This window comes from Leiobunum rupestre, chromosome 4 (genome assembly GCF_980474605.1).
Source record: "Leiobunum rupestre chromosome 4, qqLeiRupe1.1.hap1, whole genome shotgun sequence".
NCBI classification, from domain to species: Eukaryota; Metazoa; Arthropoda; class Arachnida; order Opiliones; family Sclerosomatidae; genus Leiobunum; species Leiobunum rupestre.
Window position 1 is genome coordinate 25,849,404 of NC_143387.1, and position 26,869 is coordinate 25,876,272.

At 36.4% G+C, this 26,869-nt stretch overlaps 2 protein-coding genes across 4 annotated transcripts; one reads left to right on the forward strand and one right to left on the reverse strand.

Annotated features, from left to right (window-relative positions):
• Positions 1-3: 3 nt before the first annotated feature.
• Positions 4-11,232, reverse strand: LOC149947276 (HHIP-like protein 2). The gene is made up of 9 exons (XM_090173726.1): positions 10,988-11,232; positions 10,205-10,429; positions 6,030-6,193; positions 5,725-5,912; positions 3,635-3,805; positions 2,753-2,906; positions 2,553-2,683; positions 320-403; positions 4-258 (listed from the first exon to the last, which is right to left on the reverse strand). Exons 1-9 carry the CDS (start codon positions 11,177-11,179, stop codon positions 158-160), a joined length of 1,410 nt encoding a protein of 469 aa, XP_090029852.1. The 5' UTR covers positions 11,180-11,232; the 3' UTR covers positions 4-157.
• Positions 11,233-20,088: 8,856 nt separating this feature from the next.
• Positions 20,089-26,853, forward strand: roq (RING finger and CCCH-type zinc finger domain-containing protein roquin). Of its 3 annotated transcripts, none has more exons than XM_090173579.1 (15): positions 20,089-20,214; positions 21,088-21,414; positions 21,477-22,012; positions 22,069-22,505; positions 22,565-22,765; positions 22,834-23,201; positions 23,261-23,487; positions 23,556-23,684; positions 23,756-23,979; positions 24,052-24,183; positions 24,256-24,437; positions 24,506-24,986; positions 25,043-25,216; positions 25,558-25,669; positions 25,742-26,852. In XM_090173579.1, exons 3-15 carry the CDS (start codon positions 21,655-21,657, stop codon positions 25,780-25,782), a joined length of 3,066 nt encoding a protein of 1,021 aa, XP_090029705.1. In that variant the 5' UTR covers positions 20,089-20,214; positions 21,088-21,414; positions 21,477-21,654; the 3' UTR covers positions 25,783-26,852. The 3 variants fall into 3 exon arrangements, with proteins under 3 accessions (XP_090029705.1, XP_090029706.1, XP_090029704.1); XM_090173580.1 differs by having other exon boundaries at positions 20,146-20,288; positions 23,565-23,684; positions 25,742-26,853; XM_090173578.1 differs by having other exon boundaries at positions 20,146-20,288.
• Positions 26,854-26,869: the final 16 nt, after the last annotated feature.

The following is a 26,869-nucleotide window of genomic DNA, read 5'->3' on the forward strand; positions in this document are numbered from 1 at the left end:
GAACGTAGCTTGTCTATGCCGTTTGTAGACGATGGATCGTGATATAAATGGCATAAACAAAACGGATTCTGAAAACCAAGGCTCTTCACGCCGAGCTAATTTGACCAGCTTGACTGTAGCGGAAACTGTATTTTAGAAGAATATCTAGCGTATAACTTTATAACTTAAGACATTTCGTATAAGAGACGGTATTTAAGATGGCTATTAATATGATGACTTTTGCGTTGGCGAGATTAGTTAAACTGGAAACGCCGTTGCCTAGAAATAACATACCCAATATTACGATAAGCGAGTTGATAGCCATTTTTTACGCTTTTACATTTTTCTCGCGGACTCATTTTGAAAATCGCCCCACCTGCCGGATCTTTACCACCATATTGGTATTTCAGGACCAGAAATTCGCCTATAGAAAAAATAAAATCATATCTACAATTTTTCAGACGTCGAAAACTTTTCACTGAGGTGGTTATCACCGATTTTGTTGAAACTCGGGGGTTAGGTAGACCTTATGGTAGTATGAAAATTGTAAAGAGGGAAAAGTTGCAATGGGCTTTAGTTTTCCCATGGCAACCGAAAATGTTTTTGATCTCTCAAAACAAAAAATCTCCATTTAAAAGCATGGGATTTTCTCGGTTAAATTTTATCAAAATTTGGGTAACCGAGAAAATCTCATGCTTTTTTAAATGGAGAGGTCAAGAGCATTGCCATAGGAAAACTAAAGCCCTTAGTTATAATTATATAATTATATAATTATAATTATTCTATGGTATTGCTACTTAATTGTATCCTATAATTATTAGTATAAGTATTGCTACTTTGTCTCCAATAATTATTAGTATAAGTATTGCTACTTTGTCTCCAATAATTATTCTATGGTATTGCTACTTTTTATCCTATAATTATTCTATGGTATTGCTACTTTGTACCCTATAATTATTCTATGGTATTGCTACTTTGTATCCTATAATTATTCTATGGTATTGCTAATTTTTATCCTATAATTATTCTATGGTATTGCTACTTTTTATCCTTTAATTATTAGTATAAGTATTGCTACTTTTTATCCTATAATTATTAGTATAGGTATTGCTACTTTTTATCCTATAATTATTAGTATAAGTATTGCTACTTTGTATCCTTTAATTATTCTATGGTATTGCTAATTTTTATCCTATAATTATTAGTATAGGTATTGCTACTTTTTATCCTATAATTATTAGTATAAGTATTGCTACTTTGTATCCTTTAATTATTCTATGGTATTGCTAATTTTTATCCTATAATTATTCTATGGTATTGATAATTTTTATCCTATAATTATTCTATGGTATTGCTAATTTTTATCCTATAATTGTTCTATTGTATTTTTATCCTATAATTATTTTATGGTGTTGCGAATTTTCATCCTTTAATTATTCTATAGTATTGCAAATTTTATCCTATAATTCATATATTTTTGGGGGGCTATTGACTGGTAGTCCTGGTACAGATTTCAAAATGTCCGACTGATATTTATCAGAACTTGTGACAGAAACGGTTCCCAATTTCATTCCGTGAACTAATTGTGTGACGTCGCAAAGCTTAAAATTATTTTAACCTCGACGTTTTGCACTTGTTGGCGGTCGTTAAAAGTTGTATGAAGTGAAATATCTGAACAGTCTTTCACCACGAGTTAAGAAAATATACGCTGGAAAGCTGAATTACCTCGAAAATAGTCATCCGTTATATTCATGGTTACGTTAAATTACGTAAGTATAATTCTAAGGCTATATTGTTTGTCTTTTGCTTGAAACATTTCTTTGGTTTTAAGGATAATTTTTGACCAATGTAAATTGGGACAAAATGGTAAATTATAAAACCTTGACATCCGCGAACAAAGAATCGAAGATGTTTGCGTATACCGATAATAGTACGCTTTAATTCAAAGATTCGCTTGCCACACTAGCCACACTAACAGAGAAGCTCTTTAACCGACTTTTTAAACAGATGACTAATCCGATTTCTCCTCTTTACACGTACGTTTTAGGAGAAAGCTAAAAGTGTCCACCTATTGTACTATCAAGAGTATATCCGAACATTCGAATCGTACCGTTAATTAGACTTCTCAAAAAACAAAGGTTCACCTAATGGCCCTGGCGATAATCTCAATTATCTGCAGGGATTTCGCTGCTAAGCAGGCCCTTTGTGTTTTAAAATGGCAAATGCCTAAAGCCCTTTCGAAAATAGTACATCAAAATTAATTGCAAATTTATGTGTAAAATTGTTCAAATCCAAATTCTAAAATGTGTTATATTTGATCCAATTACTATGTAAGGATTTCAGCTTTATTCCGATTTGATCAATATTATTTTATTCAAACTATAAATGTATGTCTTGATTTCAGTTGGATCAAAATTTGTCAGTTTCGTAAGAGCTAGCGGAAAAAAATCCAGTACCTAATGAAATCTTCGCGATGGCCGCTACGCAAACTGAATATGCCTAATTGATTACTAGAGAAACTATCTTATGGCTGTTCAGAATAAACCGTCCTTATGGACAGTTTATTTTCTTACCCTTCGGGTCCTCGACAAAAGCGATCAAAAATATCTTTTCGGAGTCCACTTTTTCATGTTTGTATCTGATTTCCAAATTGGCACCAGCCCACTCGCCGCTCCCATCTACATCTCTCAGGTAATGCATGGTGCTAAACAAAACAATAAGCTTAACTTTGTACCACGTCAACTTTTGTTATTTCTATTATTTCACGCCCTACTCGTGCATGTAGTCTCCGTAAATATAAGCGCCTCTTAACTGGGCCACTTGCCGCCCTCTGTAAATCGCGCCGCCAATTAGCGCCTGCTGACCTTTCTCGTGACGGTGCGTAAAGACGGGCAGTATCTTGGACACGGGAAGACCTCCTTCGTTCTCTGAAATTCCAAGGTGATCAAACATGTGGCCATCTTATACGATCACTGAAATTACTCAAAACCTAATTATTATAGTTTTGGGTCAGGATTTAGTGAGTCTTGTCTTAGGGACAGTTGGAAAGTGGGGTGGCGAAGTGGTTAACACTTTCGCCTCGCAGTAAGAATAGCCGGGTACGATCCAAGCTTGTGGTACAGGATGAAAACTCGAAACTACTCCTCAAGAATCTTCATACTTGCAGTTTGCAAGTTCTCGCCATTGGCTATCGGCGGTTTCCCGTTTCCATTGAGGTTAACTGTAATACTAAGTTTAAGGAGCTGTTGGCTCGCGTGGCAAGAAGGGCCTGCTACCACCTTCCTACTTTTTGTAACCAGGCCATCTGAATTAATAGCATTAAGAGTCGCTTGATGACTTCGGCCTAAGGTGGTGAATTGGGTATTAGCTTAGCTGATTATTATTATATACTCCTTGTGTCCCGATATACTATCGATTATAAGATATATATAATATATATCATTCGTAAGAAGTTATTCTTATCCTGCTTGTGCTATTCGCTTGTTATTATTTATCAAGCTATCGCTTATTTTTCAAACTATACGTTTAAAAAATAATGAAAAATCATTTAGACTTGCGATGGTACATTTTTCATTGTAAGTTTCTAGACGGTTACTTCTCTGTTAAAAACTACATCAATAAATTTCTGATAGGATGTCACCCCTTTAAAACGTACTTAAGAATCTGCAAGATTCCAGATCCTTGCACCTGGCGTCGGACAAGTCCATCCAGCCGTAAATTCCTCCATTATGGATGACCACGATTTCGTCGACATTGCGAGGCTCAATTCCCAAATCTCCGCAAATGATGCGGAATCTTTTTCGTTCGGAATCAGCATCGCGTACGCCTACAATTGTCAACTGTAGTTAGTTAATTGCAAAAAAACTTCTTTCTTCAATATGTCTAATTGTTTTTAGTCTTGTCAGCGCAAACTTCAAATTGATCGCCTGGACTTGTTTACATTAAGACTATACGCAATAGGCGAAACTGAAGTCCAGGAAGGCTAAAAAATGTTAGTCACGGGATTTTGTGGAGAACTGCAGCGCCATCTATCCTAAGAAATACGCACTATTATTCATTTTATTTTGCTAATGGCGGTTTAAATTTTGATCGATTCATATAAATTATCTAATTATTATTATTAATAAAAACATTTTATTATAGAAAGGTGTAAGTTAATTAGCTGTCTGCAGTATCTTTAAGGAATAATTTTTTTCTTTACCGTCGCACGGCCAACTATTGACAGGAGTTACCGAATCGAAGTTGGCTGTGAAATGGTAGTCCCGAGATTTTGTTTTCCCATTTTAAAAAGTTGGTTAAGACCAAATTTACTTTATAGTTTCGCCTGTATGAACATAAAATATTAGTGATCCGCAGCGATCCGAGATTATACGCGAGCGCCGATACTCGATAGAGAAAATTCCACGGAGTAATCATAAGGAGAGATAATATACGCCTTTTCTTGAAAAGTTGTCGGTATAGCGTTAAATATAGCGATCTGTTTTTCCACTGCTATTCCAAGAATGTATTCCGGTGAACAGAGGGGCGTGATTTCTTTCCGGGAATCAGGAGGCGAACAGGGTGCATATTCTGAGCAATAGCGTAGCCAGGATTTTGTTTCGGGGGGGCACACCATTGAAAAAAAAGTAAAAAAATAAAAAAATATTTATACGTACGACCATACGTTTCGGGGGGGGCATGTGCCCCTTGTGCCCCCCCTGGCTACGCCACTGATTCTGAGTCCACTATAACGGGAGTCTGTCCTAAATACAAGTAGAAGGTGCCAGAAATAACCTTCTTACATTAAAAGTGAGGTTTGTAGCGGTTGAGAGATAATAATAAAAATAATATCGTTAAACTAAATTTGAGAATAATCTAAAGGACCCCACGCTACAACAACGATAAATTCCGGGTTTCGTCGGGCTTTCACTATTTGGGCCTGCGATAATCATTAAATTTAAATCCAAATATAAATAGGTGTTTAGGGGTATAGTGTAATAAAGAAATTGTTATATAAAGGTTGCTAAAGAAATATTTAATTGTAATACGGTTATTTAAAAGCATTAATAATAATAATTATTATTATGGTGCACCCAAATATAACTTTCCCAAAGCTACTAATATCTTTTGTGAAAAGTAATATCGTAAGTTCCAGAGGTATTTAAATGTAATGATTATCGGAGGCCCCAATAGTGAAAGCCTGGCGAAACCCGGAATTTATCGTTGTTGTAGCGTGGGGTCGATTATCTCTGTCCAGACCAGTCCCAATTTCCCGTAATGGGCTAAACCCGAGCTTTGGCACCAAGCGACCAGCACTTGGTGCCAAATATTCTACGCCCAATCCAGCTGACCGTGGCATTCTCTTTTTTTTTAATATATTTTAGAATAGTTCTTTTTATAAAATAACCCTGGCCATCTTGTTGAAATGTTTCCTCCCCGCTTCATCTGTGGATCCGTTTTCTCTCCCACTAAAGAGCTTATGAACTCATTCTTAGGCATTGGCTGAAGTATTCCAGGGCAACATTTCAACAAGTTGGGCAAGCGTAAAGACATTTTATAAAATCAACTATTGGATTACAACTTATTAAAATATAGTAAATCTGGACTTAATTCGGAAATTCCACGCTACAAGTTGGCTCTCCCTATTTTTACCCCGTGATAGTTCACCGAATTTGAACCCTAAGCTCAATTTTCAAATCAACAGGCCATTCTCGAGTGGCGACCTTTTCATTAGAGAGGTCGAGGGGTGCATCGCGGTTAAATTACCTAAAACATTGTCATCGACGGCGCATCTCCAGGGGTTTCGGAATCCCATGGCGTAAATTTCACTTCGAGTAGTCGTCGAATTTCGTTCGTGATAAAATGGGTTCGTTTCGGGAATGGCGTAGTTGCGTCCGGCCGGCCGGCCATCCACGTTCACGTCCACTCGCAATAACTTGCCCAGCAACGACGTCCTGCGTACAGCGAGCGACGAGAAGCAATTATTCTCCCCGACGCGAGCCGTAACTCGCGGGGAGTCTCATTAGGTATGGCAAAGGGCAATAGTGGCCCCTGGAAGGGGATACTCTTACGTTTTGAATCGGTCGTGGTCGTCGGCTGCTCCATCCGGGGCCGGGGGTCCCGATCCGGTGGCGATGTACAATAAAGAGTCGGGCCCGAAGAATATCAGTCCTCCGTTATGAATTTTTCCCGGCTGATCGATTTCAATGACAGTCTCTTCCGTGCTAGAATACGCCTTTTTCACCATAGAAACGAAAGAAGAAACCAAATGAGATGTTTCGCGTTCTTTGGTCACTGGAGTAGTGGGCCGTATTAACCGTATTAGAGAAGTATAGCGTTGTAAATAATTCAGTATCGTGTCGCCGCGTACGAGATACGTATAGCCAGGCTTAATTTGAATTTCCGGCCCAGCGGAAATATTATGGTAGTAGTAGAAAATATATGTATTCGTGATCTGTTGGAATATGATAAATTAATAAAAAAAAATATGTTTGGGATCTAGACACTTTGACTGTTGCGTGCAGTCGAAATTCAACCTATTAAAAGTTGACTATACAGTACAAAAATCTTTGGCCAAAGCCGTGGTCTTGCGCACAGTTCTCGCGACGTCGCATTGCTATAATACTCTATAATGTTAGAGTTTGGCGTACATTTAGCGTTCAACTTTAAATCGGAAATATTAGGATACTTTACTTATTTAACTGAGGACCACCATTACCTGTCTTCCTTCAAAAGTAGGAAGTAGGAGTTATTATAAGTGGACATTTTTAGCTTATAATGATGTATTAATCAGTATCGGTTTTCGCAAACAGAATACCGCGATAATTGTCCCTCCAGTCCCGAGTACGTTTTAATTGGCGCTCGTTGACGCGTCAAACTGACCAAATACTGGGTGCGGTCTCGTCTACGGAGGGACAAGTCACACTTCGAAACGATTAAATGAGGAGCCAGCCACTAGAGACGCGTTCTTTTCTTAACATTTCAAAATGGCAAACTTCCCCGCTTGCCAAACTGCACGAAGTAAAACGATCTTTTCACACGCGACAAGGTACGTCCAAAACGAACTTCTAAAAGCTATACTTTTGTCATTATTAGAAGGGGAACCATTCAACAAAGTCATCGTCAAATTGAACCCTTTTAACCTATTTCTATTGCTAGTTCTTACTTTGACACCTATGACCTTATAATCTTAACTAGAGGTCTTAGGAAACAATTAAATCAAGTTGTGTGATATGAGCAGACTCGAAATGACTACGACTCAAGTATTTATTATACGTAGTCAGAATGATATTTAAGAGGATGATCATACTGTTAAATAATAATAATAATCTAAATTTAATGAATGTACAATAATTTAATTACGTAGGATTTCAATCTAGAACACGTTTTTTGATGTCGTCAGCGGTGTATACAAGAAGTCTAGCGCCATCCTCTTCCCTCAATCAATCCCTACATTGGTGCCCAACTTTATTAACTTTCGAGTGAAGCCTAGATTTACATGACAGCGATATGGAACTGTCAACGCCAAAAGTCCTCATTCTTTACTTTTCAAAATGTTATCTTCCAAACCAACTTAGATCTCCCCCTTGACAGTTAAAATCTTCCATTGAACTGTACTGTAGACCCACTCGCTTGAGAAGATGTTTATAAAAACATATTTGTACTTTTTATCAATCGTACGACTGCTTTCGAAAACGTTCTACACACTTTGAAAATTGTTCAAGAGGGAAGAGCCCCGGGAAAACCCCGAATTACAACTCGCGATTAGAACCAGGCGCTTTACAGCGTTGCCAGACGTACGATAATTATCGCACAGTGCGATAATTTAATCAAAATTTTTAGGGCGTACTATAATTTTCATGGCGTACGATATCGTACCATTATTTCGATAATTCTGCCTCAACGTACTATAATGAACGATAATCTTTAGATTTTTTTTAAAACATACGAACGATTTATATTTTATTATTAATTTATATAACTTTTCTACTTAAAAATGAATGATATACATTTTCTGTACGCATAGTCCAGAGTGTGAGTTTATTACTCCTAGCTATTACCGCATTTTTTAAAACATTTTTAAACATTTTAAGTTCAGTTAATAATGATAATAGACATTTTGTTTATTTCCATGAAATAAAACTCCTGTAGTGCTTAAAAAAATCATCTAAATTCAACGCATTTATGTATGAATTAAAATTTACGCCAAAAAGAAATGTACGATAATTTTCCAGGAAAATCGATAATTTTTTGGCCTAGATATGATAATTTTAGATTTTCGATCTGGCAACGCTGGCGCTTTACTATTTCGTAAAGTTTTTAAATGGCAGCTGGGTAAAACGCGAACGACAGTGTTTGGTTAAACGCTGTAAACCGTGAGCTAATAATATTTGCGGAACACTTAATGGGCTGTAACGTTACATTATCATTCGAAGATAGCGAAGCGTTCATTATCTCTAAAAGCTAAAGTTTCACTTTTGCACAAAAGGTGTTTATTTGACGCGCCCGCGCGCGAATGGTTTCATTCACATCGTTCTATTGTCCGATAAAACTCGCGTCATGTTCGGGAAATGGTTTTACCTCCGATGGCTTTACGGAGCGAACTCAGCGAAGACGCCTTTTACGCGAAACGCGAAATGTCTCGATAGTTTTTTGTTTGCGTCTTACGACCGCGACTACTTGTTTCTCGAAACTTTTCTCCGTTAAAATTTCAACATCGCCGTAAGTGTCGGGGCCGCGCTAATTCGTTTTTGGGCGCGTACTTTCTGCATTTTTGTCCGCGAATGGTCAGGTAAAAGGCGCCACCATCGTCCGCTCGTTTCATTTAAGTCACAGTCGGCGCTAAACGCTCCTGACAACTAACGCGAATTTCCGATTTGCCGCTTTTCCCCGCCGCTCAAACCTTTTTTCCTCGAGAGCCTTATTTCCACGAGATCCTTATTTCCGCGATTGGATTTGCGCCTATTAATTATTTCGCATTCGGAGGAGAAAACCCAACAATTTATAGGGTTCAATTCAATTTCCCTTTTACTACGATATTTAATGGCGATTTTAACTTCGTACAAAATGAAACTGCTTTTAAGATTATATAGATTCCCTAAACATCTCACTTGGCTTTAATAGCTTTGACAGAAAGGTTTTAACCTGTAAATAAGCTTAGAACGGAATGTCACGTTGGGCACAGTGGCGTATACAAGGGGAGGGTTTCGGTGTCCAAACCCCCCTCCCCCTCTTCGGTGTAACTTTGGCTTACTAAAATGTCACCAACTTCTAGACCCCTCTAAGATATCAAGTTCAAGTTCATATTTATTTAGTTTTTCAAATTAATTACATATGTGCTGTAGGGCTAAGTCATTGTTTGGCTTACAAGGAGAGTGCCCGAGGTGTTCATTGCCGATTTCGTTCATAGTCGGGCGTACGGTAGACCTATATGAGATATGAAATTTCCCAAAAGGAGACGTTGCACTACCCATTTGATTTGCCATGGCAACCGAAAATGTTTTTGACCATTTAAAACCAAAAATAAGATTTTTTCCTTATTTTACACAAAAATGATTACAATTTTACCCCAAAAATGTCCCAATTTACCCAAACTTGATGAAATTTACCTAAATGTGGTCCAAATTACCCATTTCGTGATTTTCAAAATTTTTAAAAAATTTCGTGGCTGTGAAACCGAGAAAATCCCGTGCATTTTTGAATGGAGATTTTTTGTTTTAAGTGATCAAAAACTTTTTCGGTTGCCATAGCAAATCGAATGGGTAGTGCAACGTCTCCTTTTGGGAAATTTCATATCTCATATAGGTCTACATTACGCGTGACTTTGAACAAAATCGGCAATAAACACCTCGGGTACTCTCCTTGTTAGTTTGAATCCCTTTCTTGAAGGATTTCTGGCTACGCCACTAGTTGGGAAAATCAGAAGCCTAAAATGTTTGGTGTTGCCATGTTAAAGAAGGTAGATTAGATTGCTTAAGCGCAGCAAAAGGTTCGTAGAAAGACGTCTAAGACACTAAATTCATTTTATACTTTCATTATTTTTAATAAATAATCATATGAAATTTATTTATTTTGCAGTTAAATAAATGTTTTTATGTTGATTATTTAAATGCCAGAGTTAAATACTTTTCACGTTAAAAATTAATAGGTTTTTTTTCACGTTCTAAAACATTTGTAACAAATCTACAAAGCGGTTCGCTTTTAAGTATCTCAATTAAAATATCAAATAATCAAAACCTCTACTAACTTGAGTTTGGTTGTTGCGCCTTTGTAGATGAAACTTGGAGACGACCAGCGTGTGATCAAATTCTTTTTTGTCGGATTTTTTGCAATACGAAACGAAGATTTTTCCAGACTTCTCTGGTTGAATGGCGAAGCCTAGTAGTCCCCTTTGTTCGCCCGGTTCATCGGTGGTCAGCACCCGGTCCCTTATATCCAGAACTAAACGCGCTTGTTGACGGTCAAGATCCAACTACGGCCGACTAAAACTTTAATTTCCGCGATAGCAGGGCTCTTACAAGGAGACGACCCGAGGTGTTACACACCGATTTCGTTCAAACTCGGGGGATTGGTCTTCATGTAACTTGAAAAATCAAATTTATTCAATGGGTAACGGTTTTGCCATGGCAACGAAAAATGTTTTTGACAACATAAAATTGAAATTTTTCCTATTTAAGCCATATTGGTTCATTTTCACCCATTCGGTTCAAATTGATCGAAATGTGATCAATTTTGATTTTTTTCGGCAATTTTTAAATTTTTATTTTATAATTTTGGTATTTTAAAACTTTTCAATTTTTTAAAATCTTTCACCCTTGGAATCGGTCCAAATCCCATGTTATTTTCAATGGGAAAATTTCCATTTTATGTTGTCTAAACATTTTTCGTTGCCATAGTAAAACCGTTGCCCATTGAATAAATTATATTTAGTATTTTTCAAGTTACATGAAGGTCTACCAATCCCCCGAGTTTGAACGAAATCGGTGTGTAACACCTCGGGTCGTCTCCTTGTTAGTATACGTCACCTTACCTGTTGTATGATGCCCTTCAGCTCGGCCACAATTAGCGTATTGTCTAGGTAAGAAGCGGTCACCGGGTGGCTAATTCCGGTAAAAACTTTCTCCAAACAAATATCAATGTCTGGATGGGTTTCTTCGGAGTAACACTTACGGCCGGCGAATGCCAAGATCGCGAATAAACGTAACAGCTTCGCGTGAAGCATCTTTCCCGGAATTTTTATAAATTCTGTGCACGCGACGAAGGAATCGGCCTACCAGTTGCTCCTCCGCGAAAAGGTCTTGGGACGAGCGACATTTCCCATTTTTATATCAGGTGCGGTCCTCCTTTCAGCCACTCATTGATTGTCATGGCATATCACGTGCTTCGATTCTTCGTCCAATCCTAGGAGGCGCGCTCGCGCTCGCTTATCGTTTATATTACAGACCGCATTTTCTTTTGAATTGTGAGGGCGTTAATGTAAACTTAGAACCGAAAGTTAGTTAATTTTCAGTTACGTTCATTTATTTCGATAAAACGAGAAGTATAGAATGTATTTCTTACCAAAGAAGTATCCATTTTCACCGTAAAAATTAAACAATGGGTTGATTTTCCCACATAACCGCTGATAGCTATTTACTTTTATCGCTGGTGTTACTAACGATCTAATTAATTATCTCCGTGGGGATATTTACTTATTTATAAACTATATGTTCCCGAAAAAAACAGGTTTAAAAAATCTTTATAATAACGAAATTCCCACGCACTATTATTTTTCGCGAGAATCGTATTTTGAAAACAAGCGCGTCCGGCGAAGGTTCACGTTTCAAACCAATAACATTAGACAGGTAGATGGGTCTCTCGTAAGAGATGCGTCCGTTGGGGCACATATTTAAGGTAAACATTTATGACAAAAATACCGAAAATATTGTTAAAATATTCAGTATCTACTACGAATAAATTTCCGTTTCTTATGGCTAAGAATTTATTGATCTCACTTTTCATTCCGTGTTACATTAATGAATTCATTGTCTTTATACAGTTTTTCAAAATCAAAACTTATGAGCACCTCCCAGTTTTCTGTTTTTAAAAAACACTTTTTTTTTACATAAATAATTGAAAAACCGTAAAAATTAAACATCTTATTAAAATAAAGTAATCAATATAAAGTTCTGATCCAAACGTTGAGACCCGAGGGGTCGGACATTTATACAAAATCCCGTACACTTCTCAAGACGAAATCGCCAAATCTCTGACCAAATTTCAAAATCTCTGACAAAATCGCGAAATCTCTGTCGAAATCGCGAAATCTCTGTCGAAATCGCGAAATCTTTGACGAAATCGCGATATCACAGAGATTTCGAAATCCCTTACGCTTTTTTTGGGAATGTCCGACCTCTCGTTGAGACCTATTCACACGAACCAACGAACTTTGTTGTTGAGGACAGTTTGCATTCGCAAAACACATTGCATTGTAACCCGACCACCTGAATTAATGGCTTTAAAAGTCGCTTGATGACTTAGGCCTAAGGTGGTGCCTTGGGTATTAGCCAGGGTTGGCAAAAATGATGTTTTTTTCATAAAAAACAAAAAAACAGTTTTTTATGATTAAAACATGTTTTTTTTGTTTAAAATGAGTTTTTTATTACAACAAAAAAAACAATGTTTAAAACATGTTTAAAACAGGTTTTAAACCTTTTTTTAGTGGTAGTGATTATGTCTAGCCCTACAAACTACAATCTCGAGACAGAAGAGCAGACGCCACTCACGCCAGATAATCACAAATAACGAGACAAGGCCGGCTTGTACTTTCTTTCACGTGTGCTGCTGCAACACTAAACTAGCTGTTGTGTTCTTGATAATTATAGTTATTTAGGAAGATTTATATATTAAATTCAATTTTTTTCGAGCTAGAGGCAATAACTAAAGACATTGAAAGTTGTAAAAAAAGGTTGCAAATGGCATTGACTCCTGCACATTTCTTAGGAAATATGCTAGACCCAAGGTTCAACGGAAATCAACTGGATGAGGACCAACGTGACTTAGCAATGCAGTACATAGCATCATATCACCCCTCGATAATGCCTGATGTAATAAAATATCAAGCAAAAATGTCGCCTTTTAAAGACTATTTGTTTTCAGACGTTGTACTCAAAAGTGAAATAAAACTCATTACTTGGTGGAAAGCCTTGAATAATAGTTCTAGCTCAAGTTTGGCAGAGCAAACTATAGAAGTTGTTAATCAACTTCATACTGCTGTAGCTTCCTCAGCCTGAATAGAAAGAGTATTTTCAGCTTTTGGTCTGGTTCATTCTAAAATACGAAACCGACTGGGAACTGAAAAAGCCGCTAAGTTGGTTAAAAACACTGAATCAAAAACCTTTTCGTGTAAATCGTGTAACTAATGTTTAACTTTTGAATAAATGAAGTAATTTTTAAAAATTTAAATGTTTTTTTATAAAAAAAAAACAAAATTAACATTATATGTAGCTTAAGGAAAAAAACATGTTTAAAACATTTTGTTTAAAACGATTAAAACAAATTGAAAAAAAACTTGGACCGGTGTTTTAAACATGTTTAAAACATTTGTTTTAAACATTTTGTTTAAAACTTGCCAACCCTGGTATTAGCCTAGCTGATTATTATTATTATTATTATTATTATTATTATTTTATCGAGATTTCACCTCGGATTTCTTGCGTTAACCTGGGTAGAAAATTGCTCTTTATTCTTAAACAAGCTGGAAAACCTAAATAGTACCTCTTCTGGTACGAATGCAAGGTCACCAAGCGGAAAATTATCTTGGGCTCTATTTAAGTACTAGCACTTACGAAAATGACTTGATCCAATTTTGGACATTGGATCTAATTTGTATCAAGCTATATCGTGAAGGGATCAAATAAGGATCAACTATTTCTTGATCAAATAATCTTTATCAAATTTGGATCCAAAAAAATCTTTTAACTAAGAACTGGGTCCAAGTTTGATCCAAATTGGTTTTATCCCATAGCATTGGATCCAAATTTGGATCCAAATTAATTTGATCAAATAAAATTGTATCAAATTTGGATCGAAAAAATCTTTTAACTAAGAATTGGATCCAAGTTTCATCCAAATTAATTTGATCAAATGAAATTGTATCATATTTGGATCCAATTGATATTTCGCCGGGATACTTTCTTGGAATCGTGTATGGAATCTTGTACGGTGTCGTCATCTACCGCCAGCGGTTAGAAACACTGAGAATAACTTAAGACGGTGGCTAAAATATATTATTTCTAAAATAGATGACGGCACCGTATAATGATAAATGACAGCCACCGTAAGTGTTTCTAGAAAGTGGTCCCAACCAAGACACCATAGCGGATATCAATTGAGTGTTCAAGAATCTAGAGTATATATTGCTAACTCAATGGTATAAACATAATTATAGAAGGCGATAGGAGATTAGATGACTACTTTTTATGTCTGGCGAGACCGCCAGAACAATATCGATCTCAGTAAATATATTTTTATTTCAATGGCTAAATTTATCGAACAACTGGCAACATTTTGATAAAACTCTACAGCATTGAAATTAGAATTTAACTAGAACGATTTTTGCAATGGACCACGCGCCGATTTGAAACTGGCGGATTAGTCAGTAACACCCAAGGTTAGTACAAATTGCTATAAAGTTAGCCTCGTTTGGGTGGTTTTGGTTTACGCGTCGTCTTATTTTAAGTCTGTTCCCTGCCTTCTACACCCTAGTCGATTCTCTAATAGTTAGCCTTCTCAAAGTTGCAGTGACGTCACTCGGTTCTGGCCAATTACATTTCTTTGTTTTATTTAATCTACCATCTAAGCGGAACCAGGAGTAAAAACAAGGGATTTGGGTGGGGATATAATTCGTTGTTTAAAGTTGTTAATTTTTATGTTATATTTACCTCAATTATTTTCGTTTACCGCGTTTTGAGCACTTGGAGCACGTGATGCAATGGCCGTTTTTTGATTAGTTTCTTTATATTAGGCCAAAGTAGACGACTTTCGGCAGATATTGTAGGTTTCCTAGGTTTTTGGTCTAAAAATTAGCTTTTCGTTATAGTACCTTATCGTTTCTTGGCATGATTTGTTATGTATGTAAAGAATTTATCAGCCAAGTTTGACGTTGTTCTCATCCATTTGGCTATGGTTAATTGTCAAATTTGCTTCACTGTGACTTACTCTCACGGCTAAGAGAAAAGTGTAGTATCTGCTGTCAAGATTATTTAAATATAATCCATGCCACCAAAATTACCTCTTTTTCAAAGTATTGCTTACCGCCCAGATTCCGTACTTGTAATCTCTTTGAATGCCAACTGGACCCAAATCTCATTGGATCCCAACTGGATCCAATTCTCATTGAATTAAGAGCTGATCCAAATCTAATTGGATCAAGACCGGATCCAAATATCATTAGATCCAGTCAGGTTCCAAATCTCATTGGATCCAGTCGGGTTCCAAATCTCATTGGATCAAGACCGGATCCAAATATCATTAGATCCAGTCAGGTTCCAAATCTCATTGGATCCAGTCAGGTTCCAAATCTCATTGGATCCCAATTTGATCCAATCTCATGGGATCCCAATTTGATCCAATCTCATGGGATCCCAATTTGATCCAATCTCATGGGATCCCACTTTGATCCAATCTCATTGGATCCCAATATGTATAAAATTGTGATATATATTGGATCCCAACTTAGGAAATTGGATCAAATTGTGAAATATATTGGATCTCAACTTAGGAAATTGGATCAAATTGTGATATATATTGGATCCCAATTTACGAAATTCAATCCAATTGGCATTCAAATTTCATAAAATCTATCCTTACTTGATCCAATTTGGATCCCAATTTGATATAAATTGGATCCTAAATTTTATCGAGAGGTCTTAAAGTAAAAATAAAATTGGATCCAACTGTAATTGGATCCCCGTTTGATCTGTCCAATTTTTGATCACATTTGGATCCACTAAATTAAATCAAATTTGGATCAAATTCTGATCCTCCATTTTCGTAAGGGAGATTCGGTTTTCTGTGAATTTTTCGAACACATCTGCAATAGACCCGAGTTCGATGAAGTTTATTTTTCACTTATATTAAATTTGTTTTTATATCTATAGATTTCTTAGTTTTGTGCGAGGTGGCGGTGGCTCGGTTGTAAAACACTAGCCTATCGATCTAAAAATCCGAGTTCGATTATCAACCGATTCATCGTGATCTTATCTAAAAATGTAAATTTATTTTTCGATTATATTACACGCGCTTATATTCCTGAAATTATGACGAATTGGCGAAGCTTCGGTGGTTCAATGGTTGAGCCATGCAGGTGACCCGGGTCCGAATCCCAACCGATTAATTACGTAGGTAGTGCTCGGAGTTTCCATCTCTGTGTCCTAAATCAGTGGGCCATCCCCGCAACGCTAGTCGGTGTCGACCGCGCGATCCAAGCCGGGTTTCAAGACACCTTTTCGGCTACCAGCAGTGAGATCATGCCCAAAGCAATAAAGACTGGAACTTAAAAGTGCACTCTTTGACTTGTGTATGTTTTTTTTTATCTCTGTAAATATATTGGGTTTACCTAAATTGCGCGTATGGTGTGAAGGCTCAACGTCACATACACCATCCACCAACTTACCATTCTCTTGAGACCACACGGTCATCAACAGTTGATATTTTATCTTTATCGTAGAATTTGAGATTGGTGCATTGCGTTAAATTGTTCTTTTATAGTATTCATTTATTTCTAATGGGTCGACTTTTTTTGTTAGATTGTGAGTGGTTTCTGTTAGCATAATTTGGAATGAAGCAAATGCAGTGATTTGATAATGCCTAGAAACTCGTCAGTATTGGGACGTTTTTATCTTTTGAGAATATTAAAACAAAGAAAGTTATTTCTGATTTGGAAAATTAGCATTTCGCTTCCGTAATCTACCAAAGACTACCATACTCTTCAACATAACTTTTAGTTTCTTGTCGGAACACGGATTTTTTACCATTATAATTAGGTTATCGGACGTATTGAACTATTGATCCTTAAACTGAATGAACAAAAGATTAAGCGTTTGTAGCGGTTGAGTCTGAGGTGTGTTGTCTCTGGATTCGTCATCGAGTTATAATTGATGGTATTTGAGATTATGTTTTGCGAAAACTTTCATTTCAGTTGTCAATTTCCGCAGGATGACGCACGCGTTTTATAGTCTTTTTTGGCTCAACACGGATACGAATTTGCTTCTTTGGTTTTGGAATTATTACTGGCGACAAGCTCTGGCATATTTCAAAATAGTTGCAATGTGAGGTTGGAATTTGGTGGTTTGATGATGCTTATTGCTAAATCATGGAACTGCCAAATTGTTGGAAATGTCCCAAAAAAACCGAATTTCTTGCTGAATATTCAGAGCCTATTGTATTCGGATGTTAGAATGCTACTGGAAATTCTTGCTGTTTGTTTGCCTAGCGGTAATCTTTCTTAATTTCTTGGGTAGAAATTTCGATTGAGGCATTACTGTGGTTAAACCAATTGATAACTATGGTAATTTGAAATATAATTTAACGGTTTTCTTATAGCGGTCGGGATAATTGGAATTGAATTAGAAGCCGAAGGATTAGTAGTGTTATGTTTAGAGAGGGAGTGGACATCAGAGACCATAGTATGTTTAATTTTAACTTCAATTAAATTGTCACTTTTTTCCACATAAAACTTGTCACAGTTAAAATTTCACAAGACTCTAGAAAAAAATTTTGTGAAAGAAATAATTGAATGAAGTCGTGTTAAAGGGCCACATAATTTTTGAAAAATTCTGCCCGAATTTCAGGTAGCTTCTGTACCTCGGGACAGGAGAAACGACCAATAACAATTTGGCCTTTTTCCTGCCCTATTTCCGGAGTATTGAGAGAAACAAGTGAAATTTGAACGATTCAGTGGCCCTTTAACTTACGTACTTGAATAATTGAAGATTTTTACCTCTCCGAGGGGATTTTGTACCCTAGGAGGGGTTATACAACCACCGTGTCTGTCTGTCTGTGGGTTCGCATTTTTGGGGCAAAGGGTAATCACTGCGTACGCAGTCGAATAACCGTTTTAGCAGTTTAAAGGTTGGCAAAACCACCGTGTGACGGTAAGCGTTAACGGATAAATTTGCGATTGTGTTGAGTTTTGTTGATTGTTTTTTTTTCGTTAACGCCTACCGTCGCGCCGGTTGTCATTGGTGTGCTTTTTCCAACTTTTCTTATTGACTTTTGGGACGGACCGAGTGCTGAGTGTTATGGCAACCTCTCAACGTCCAATGGCAGGGTTTCCGCCAATTGTAAACGGTATTCGTCTTAGTATCAATTTGCGATCGGATCGGGCGGTTTTCGAACCCGAGACCGCCTGTTTGATAGGCGGACGTTCTACCACAGAACCACCGACACTCATTACGCTTCACAGCACCGTAACCAGGATTTGATTTCAGGGTGGGCACGCAATGGAAAAAAATAAAAAATAATAAAAAATTGTACATACAACCATACGGTCCAGGGTGGGCACGGTATGAGTTCAACTGCTACCCGAGTGCTTCGAAAGAAGTTGCGTGTCCCATTGGGTTATCAATAGCAGATACCGGAGAGAATAGCATTTACATTGGGACGTTGCACCGAGGGAGACAGAACAACTAATTTTTGGTTCCATGTTGCGCTAAGGTCAGTGACGGAGCAAAGGAATTCGGAGCAAGTTTTGATTAAAACAATTTAGCGACGTTTTTTGGATGCTCCAAAATGCTCTCAACTCCCGCTCGGATCAAAGGCGAGAGCAATTTCCCTATTTTACAATAATTTAAAAAAACCATATCTAGGTTTCAAAATCTTTGCCTATATATATTACCATATGTAACATAATTACTCATAAGTATGCCTCTGTATAGCATTTCCGTATAAAAAATTTCAATGAGACCTTGTTTCACACGGAACATACAATAAGTCGACCCACAAATGCAAAAATTCTTATAATCATTGCGCTATTGAAAAGGTTACCATGGCAACAAAATCACGTGATCGCGTGGAACGAGCTAAATTATGGATTGTTCAAGTTAGAAACGCGCGAGAAATACTTCACTAATTTTCATTTCCCAGCACTAAAGCTGATGACGCGTTTTTCGTCACGGAGTCGGAAATGACGTGATTTGCATCATATCCCGTAAACAAGGTTTCATTAAAGAAAATGCTTTTATGGCATACTTATGAGTGATTATGTTACATATGATATTACATAGATTAAAAAATCTATTAACTACATTTACCATAAATTCATTAAAGGGAATATAACCTGCAAAGAAAAGAAAAGAAAGGGGGTACAATGAGGGGGGCTTAGTATTGTTTTCGCCGAAAGACCGTTACCGAATTCAAATTTCCCTGTACAGTGGCGCCAAACATTTTTAAAGCCGAAGGCAAGAGCGGCCAGAGCTGCAAGCGTTGGTGTTCCACACCAAATACCTGAGGTTATATTCCCTTTAATTTAAAATGAATGATAAACACTCCGCCAAGGTTAGATTAAATTAGTATTAATCAAAATATTACAAATAAATCGAAAACTAGATTTTGAACTTCGAGATCTTGACGAATGGTATTCGGTAAAGATTTCGAATAAGCATAAATCAATGTAAATTGTCGAAGTCGATCTCGACATGGTATAGGGTATCGAGATCGAATTCCCATTCGATTTCTTACAGAATCGCCCCCAGATCGTTTCCTAAAATTTGTACACCGATTGCAGGTATAATTATGAAACTTACTTACTTCCTTCATGGTAATACTAAATCTGCAATCACTGTAGTAGTCAGTGGCGGATACAGAAAAAACTCAAGGGGGGGAGTGCTAAAAGACATCTTGAGCTATGGGTGTCATAACAAATCATCAAGTCACATGCAATGCTTAAGCTTATCCGCAACTGGTAGTAGTACCATAGAAGCTACAGGATTGTTGTACAATGATTACTAGATGATATCAGCCTCTAGGGCCTCGCGTTTATCTTCTGTTTAAAAAAATATTTAATGTTGCTAGATGATTTTTCACAAATGAAAATTGGAAACCTGTTCCCGTTTCTAGTTTTACGTCTTTTTAAAATGTTGTAGTATAAAGTGTCCGATTTGGAAAAGTCATATTCTGTGGTTTGTGTTTGAACTTTATTGCAAGTTGCAGCGTTCTGCGTTCATGGGGGATTGCTCTTTGAAGCAGTGTTAGGTACACTTGGACTAATTAATACAGGTGTACAGTTGTTTTCAAGAATCGTCTTGTTATTTACTCATAACTAACAATTCAAAGAAATTTGGAAAATTGAGGTAACTTAAAAATTAAGTTGATGCCATTTAGAATGCCTATTGGCATTACTTTAATTAAATTACAAACGAAAGGATGGGTTATAGTATATATTGATTTTTTTGCTTAAGCCTTTGCAAATTGGAATATATATATTGATTTTATTTAAAAGAAATTGGCTACTAATTATTTAGAATTTGACTACTTAAAAGTTCAAGAAGTCAAACTTATATTATTTATCTAGGCTAGTACAATAATTCTCTCCAATAAGTAGTATCACGTCATTTTCTCCAAAACCATCATATGATTGTCATTCACTGGTCAGGCACATTAAATATCTCACTCAACAGTCATCACCAGGCCAAATTAAATTAGTCCACATTATTTGTGAAGAATATGGTGTGGTCTATCAATGTTTAGAAACGACTTAGAGAAATTCACAATGTCCCATGTTTTAAAATTACCATACCTAAATTTAGATTGTTTGCACAAACCTGATAAACCATGTCAAATTTAGGTACTTTCCACTGGGTGCCCAACCTTTAAACAGTATTTGAGATAAGCAGTGGACATTTAATTACAAAGTGTTGGAAAATGGATATTGTACCATGTCATTCATAAAATTTATAATTTTTTTAAAATTTCTATTAAAACGTCAGAATTATATAAAATTAAATTATAATTAAATCTAATATGGGCCACTTTATGAAATTATTATCAGACAGACATTAGGACAAAAGTATTTCATTGACAAATCATTTGACTACGTTAGTGTTAATTGATTATAAAAAATTTATTTTTTACTTTCATTGTCTATTTCAGCGAATAATGAAGCTACTTTAAAAGCTGTTTCCACAATGTTGAAATATTCTACCCATTTTGGAGAACTTCCGACATGGGGAGAAAACGAACATTCAAAATCAAAACGTGCTTGGACCATTTATCTCAGTTTTTTAGCATAGCCAAGAGCCGCTAGTGGTGGTGACAAACTGCATTGTGCCATCGTTTTTTTAAAGTGTATGTGTTTGTTATTTTTTTTTAATTGAAGGAAAATAACTCATTGTGGAGGATTATATAAAAGCGCGAAAAATTACTCATTTTTTTCTATTCCCCATTCATCTTAAAGATGTAACATAAATTGCTGCAATGGTAAGTCAACTATCCCTTTTAATTCCAGTTAGATCCTCATTATTAATGAAATTTCATTTTAGGTGCATCTTGTGAGGTGCTGAAAAGACAGTTACTATCTCTTTTAAGGAGACAAATTGAGCTTGATTGTGCAAAGTTTATAGCTTTAATCTTAAAAGATTATTGTACACATAATTGAAAGAATACTTCCCCTGATTACAAAATTTGTTTTGCAAAACTTACCAGTTTTTATCATACCTTATGCCAGTTCAAACTCCTCAGTGGACAGAATTTCTGTCCTGCCCAATTTGTTACAATGAATTTGAAACGAGTGTTCGAAGACCTATTAGTTTGGGCTGTGGGCATACTGTTTGCCGGCACTGTTTGTTTAAACTACAGAGAAAGCAATGCCCCTTTGATCAAACTCCTATTCACACTGATGTCGGTTTTTTACCCGAAAACACTGCTTTGCTGCAATTAGTCAATGGTGGATTTGTTCCTGAAAGCCCAAGTTCTACTGGCCCAGTCCTTGGAGTTCCTAAAGATGCTCTAAAACATTACATCATTGCAAAAAAATGCATCGAGGAATTGGCTCTCTTTCTAAAACCAAACGGAAATGGTACTTAGCCTTTTCCTTTTATAATTTCTGTGTATAAGAATCATTTGTTTAATTAGCACCAGCAGGAGGAAGTGGCAATATAAGTCAAAGCAATTTGAACTGCATCTCCTTGAGTCGACCCATGCAAAGGAAATTAGTCACTCTTATAAATTGTCAACTTGTGGAGGAAGAAGGGCGCTTGAGAGCTTTAAGGGCTACGAGATCTCTGGGGGAACGATCTGTTACAGAATTGATTTTGCAACATCAAAATGCTCAGCAATTATCGGCCAATTTATGGGCCGCAGTCAGAGCACGAGGCTGCCAGTTTTTAGGTCCTGCTATGCAGGAAGAAGTGCTGAAATTGGTATTGCTGGCCTTAGAAGATGGATCTGCCCTTTCTAGAAAAGTTTTAGTTATGTATGTTGTTCAACGTCTTGCTCCTCATTTCCCTCAAGCATCCAAAACCTCAATTGGCCATGTAGTGCAATTGCTCTATCGTGCTTCTTGTTTTAAGGTAAAAGACCATAAATTTCCAAGTATGTTTAATTATTTAATGTTGCCTTTGTCTAAAAGGTATCGAAGAGGGATGGTGATTCATCTTTAATGCAACTGAAAGAAGAGTTTCGTACGTATGAGGCTCTTAGGAGAGAGCACGATGCTCAAATTGTTCAGATTGCAACAGAAGCTGGTCTTAGAATTGCTCCAGAACAGTGGTCTTCTTTACTCTATGGAGATACTTCTCACAAATCACATATGCAGTCGATAATTGATAAGGTTATTGAGACTAACTATTCTTTGTTTTTTTTTAAAACTTGGAACTAAATTCCTTTCTTTATTTTTAGCTTCAAACCCCTCAGTCGTTTGCCCAAAGTGTTCAAGAACTTGTGATTGCTCTCCAGAGAACTGGAGACCCTGGAAACTTGTCAATACTTCGTCCTCACCTAGAGCTTTTAGCCGCTATAGATCCGAGTCCAGATGTTCCCCTTCCACCTACTTGGTCTGAAGTTTCACAGTCAACTGAAGCGGCCAAAGCAGTTGTCAAAGGTCTTGTTGAGTTTATCCATAATTTTGGTAATCGCAAGCTTCACGAAGATAAACAAATTCTGAATGTGAAATACAAAACCAACATGTGTCGTGATTTGGCCCAGAGAGGAAGTTGTCCTAGAGGAGCCAATTGCACTTTTGCTCACTCCCAAGAAGAAATGGAGAAGTATGTAAAAAATTTCAGGTTATTGGTTTTTCATTTATTTAACATTAAATGTTTTTCAGATACCGAGCTAAAACCAAGAGAGTGGTATCTAGACCAAGTGGCAGTTCAAATAGTCCGAGCGGTAGCGGACTTCACGGAATTGGTAATATGGAAGCGTCTGCAAATCAGAGAGAGAAAGATATATCTCCAACAACTAATGGGTCTGCTGCACAGTCTGAGACTCTAACTGGTAGAATAAATGATGAGGAATTATCAAAGCAGGACATTTCCAGTAATTACGCTATGGGTAATTACAATGGTTTTGTTAGACTTAGAAAATAGTTTTGTTCCGAGTTGTAACTTATTCGCTATCAGGATTTTTAGACCCACAGAATTTATCGTATTGTCAAGCAAATGGAATCCACCACCACCATCACCACCATCATCATCATCATTTAGACCCAGAGAGTCCGCCTTTCCAACCTGTTGCTCTAACTTCTCCATGTAATTACCTTGCAATAGTAACAAGTTCTCTCCAAAAAACCCATATTAAATTTCTTTGAACATTTTTCTAGCTGTAGGTCGTCCGTTACTTAGTGTAATTCCTGGTACAGGTTTGGCTGTTCCTTGTGGCCAACTTCAGAATGTACCAAATGCTAGCTCTCGGCGAATGTCCAAAGTAGCCTTGGGTGCCTCTTTGTCTTGTAATAACCTAGAATCCAGATCTGCTGGCTCTTCTTTTGGCAATAAACACACTGCCCTCAGTAGGAAACATTCTGAAGGGCTTGGACCTTCAAAGGTGCGTACTAAAACAAATATTTTGTAATTATTACTGTAAAAACTTTTGTTAAAACCAATATTATTTCACCAGTCCATGTTGCAATCTGCTAGTTTGCAATCTCTACAGCAACGTAAACGTAAACTTTTAGCTCAACTTGAGCTATTACAAGAGAACCAAACTCTTTCTAGAACTGTCAGCGGTGCAATTTCTCAAGTGTCTCAAGTAATTAATAGTATTTGAAAGAATCTACTCATTATTAGAAGTTTACAAACTTTTTACAATATTATAAAATAGAATTCCAATTCAACGCCAGAGATAAGAATGACTTCGTCAGGTTCCTTTTATTCTCCATGGACCACATCCAACTTATTCAACTGCGTTTCCAGTGCAGGAACTCCACGCTGCTCTTCAAAAGAAAATGATTTAGATAGTGACGTTGATAGTGATGGGGAAGCTCTTAGCAATGAAGATAGCAAGTAAGATGTTATTGGATTTTCCCTCTAAGATTTTTCCTTTCTGATTAATATGTGCTGTCAAACCTTAGATTGCTGGCATCGATAAGTAAGGGCAAGGGTCTTTTTACACCATCTGAAATAGACGAATTTATTCCCTTTGACCCTCCTCTGGTGTCTAAATATGGTCCTATATCAAGATCAGCAGCTCGTCTTGCCTACTTAAGGGGCTGCCCAGCTCCAATTCAAGTGAATGCGATCTCGCAAATGGGAGAACTTACAAGCCCCACTTCTGTTGTGCGTCATCCACTTTCATCCACAACAGCGATGCCATCAATGTTTCTCGGTTCTTCCACATCGACTCCTAATCAAAATTACACTGTTCCTGTGGCGTTGATTCCTACGGTTGGAGCTGAACAGATTATTTCTGTTGGTGGAGTTGTTGAGCAACCACAAGTGGTTTTGCCGATTGCCATGCCCCTCAATAACTCTTTGAAAAACCAACTGCCTGATTATCAACCTGAAATTAAGATGGAATTAGAAATCTGCAATCAAATGACGTCACAGTGCCAAGTAAGTCAAACTGAAATTTTTTAAATAACTTAATTCAATTTAGTAATTATCTTTAGCTTATGTCTGGTATTGAACAAATGCAAGAAGAAATATGGGCAATTGAAAAAACAATTCTGCAGAAAGAATATCTAATGAGTAAGGATGTCAGTGTACCGGAGATTTTTAACAAGGCAATCCCAACCTCTGTTGGTCCGTGGCATCAACATCAACTTGAGATACATAACTCGGAGGTAACTTGCTTGTTACAATTGTCTGTCTTTTTAAAGGAGGGGTAGAAAGTATTTTAAATTTTAAATTGCCTAGTTAACAGGCCAAACAATGCGTGAATTTTGTACAAAGTATTTATTTTGATTATATCTATAACATAATCCCCAAAAGTATGACACTTAGTATTCGTGACACGCTCTAGTGGCCCAGTAGTGTTTTTTTGTCTACTCACTCTTCCATCTCCTCTAGCTTTTGATAACACACTACTAGAGAGTTATTTTCATCGTTTTAATACATCTCGGAAACATTTCCAAAAGATATCACATTATGAAACAATATCATAGACTGATGGTTATATTTTTAGATGGCAAGTAAAGATACCGCAGATTTTGATGGTCAGCAATGGTATAAAGAATTTGATAAATTTGACGATGAAGAAGAAGAAACTGATTCTACTGATGAAATTGAAGTTCAAAGTAAGTATCTTAAAAAAATTTAAAGGCTTGGGAGTATAAGTTATTTATATTTTGTACATTTATATTACACAGTGTTGATTAAGGAAGATTTAAAATCAACGGTGGAAGCTTAAGTTTTTTTTGTAAGGCATGTAGGTCATACGTATAATATGCAGCCAATAACATTATCAAACCTAAAATACTTAATGACAAAATATTAGCTTTTGTTTAACCATTATAATGCACAATATATATCCCCTCCCTGAAACAAAGTGCAAATGTTATAAGCAAAAAATGGGAATGTGGTAGTGGAATTTTAAAACTTTTTGAAGGGTTTATGAAGGATAAGACATTATGATAGTTTTTAAACGGTTTTTGTTATTCGCAATGTGTTTGTCGTGGAATGTAAAGTTATATTTTACATTTATCTTGATTGACAAGTGAAAATTTGTTGTCTATGGGTACATTGGATTTTAGAATTTCTCTAGCAAAATTTACATAACCTTTTTGGTACTTTTTTCATTGAGAGTGCAAAAAACATGCCAAATGAATTTCATTCTCGGCAAAGATATTAGGTTTAATCTAGTTTTAATAGCTTTTTGATTCTAAAAGGCTAGTTATAATTTTATTTTAAATATATGTTTAAAAAGATTTATATTCTTGTAAAATTTACTTTTGTCTTATTGCAAAATTCACACTGCATTTCTTTGGAAAAAAACTGGTTGGTAATATTTACCAGCTTTAAGATATCTTTTCTATAGAGGGTAGTTTAAATTGAAAACTGATTCATGTTTTAATGTGCCAGTTTTAACAAGTTTTTTTTGTCTAGAATGAAATTCATTTCTATTTTAAACCACTTTAGTGTAAGTGGGTTTTTATGCACAAATCAAGGACAAATTTCTGAATTTTTTTACACCCCTATTTAATGTAAGAACATTTCTTACTGGAGGTCCAATTATTTGATTATGTGGTTGTTTAACGACCGAATTTAGTCATTGTGGTTTCTAAGAAATTGTAGCACACAATGTAAAGTCGTACACATCTTGAAACAATTCGCAAATAATGTGAATTAGTTTTATGCCTGTCGAGTTGAATGCTACCAATTATTTTCCATTTATGGGAAAACTAATGTAATCAGAGGATTAAATTTTTTGTTTCATAAATATGAAAAAGTGCACTTCTTTCATATTCTACCAAAGCAATATTTTCAATAATTCAAAG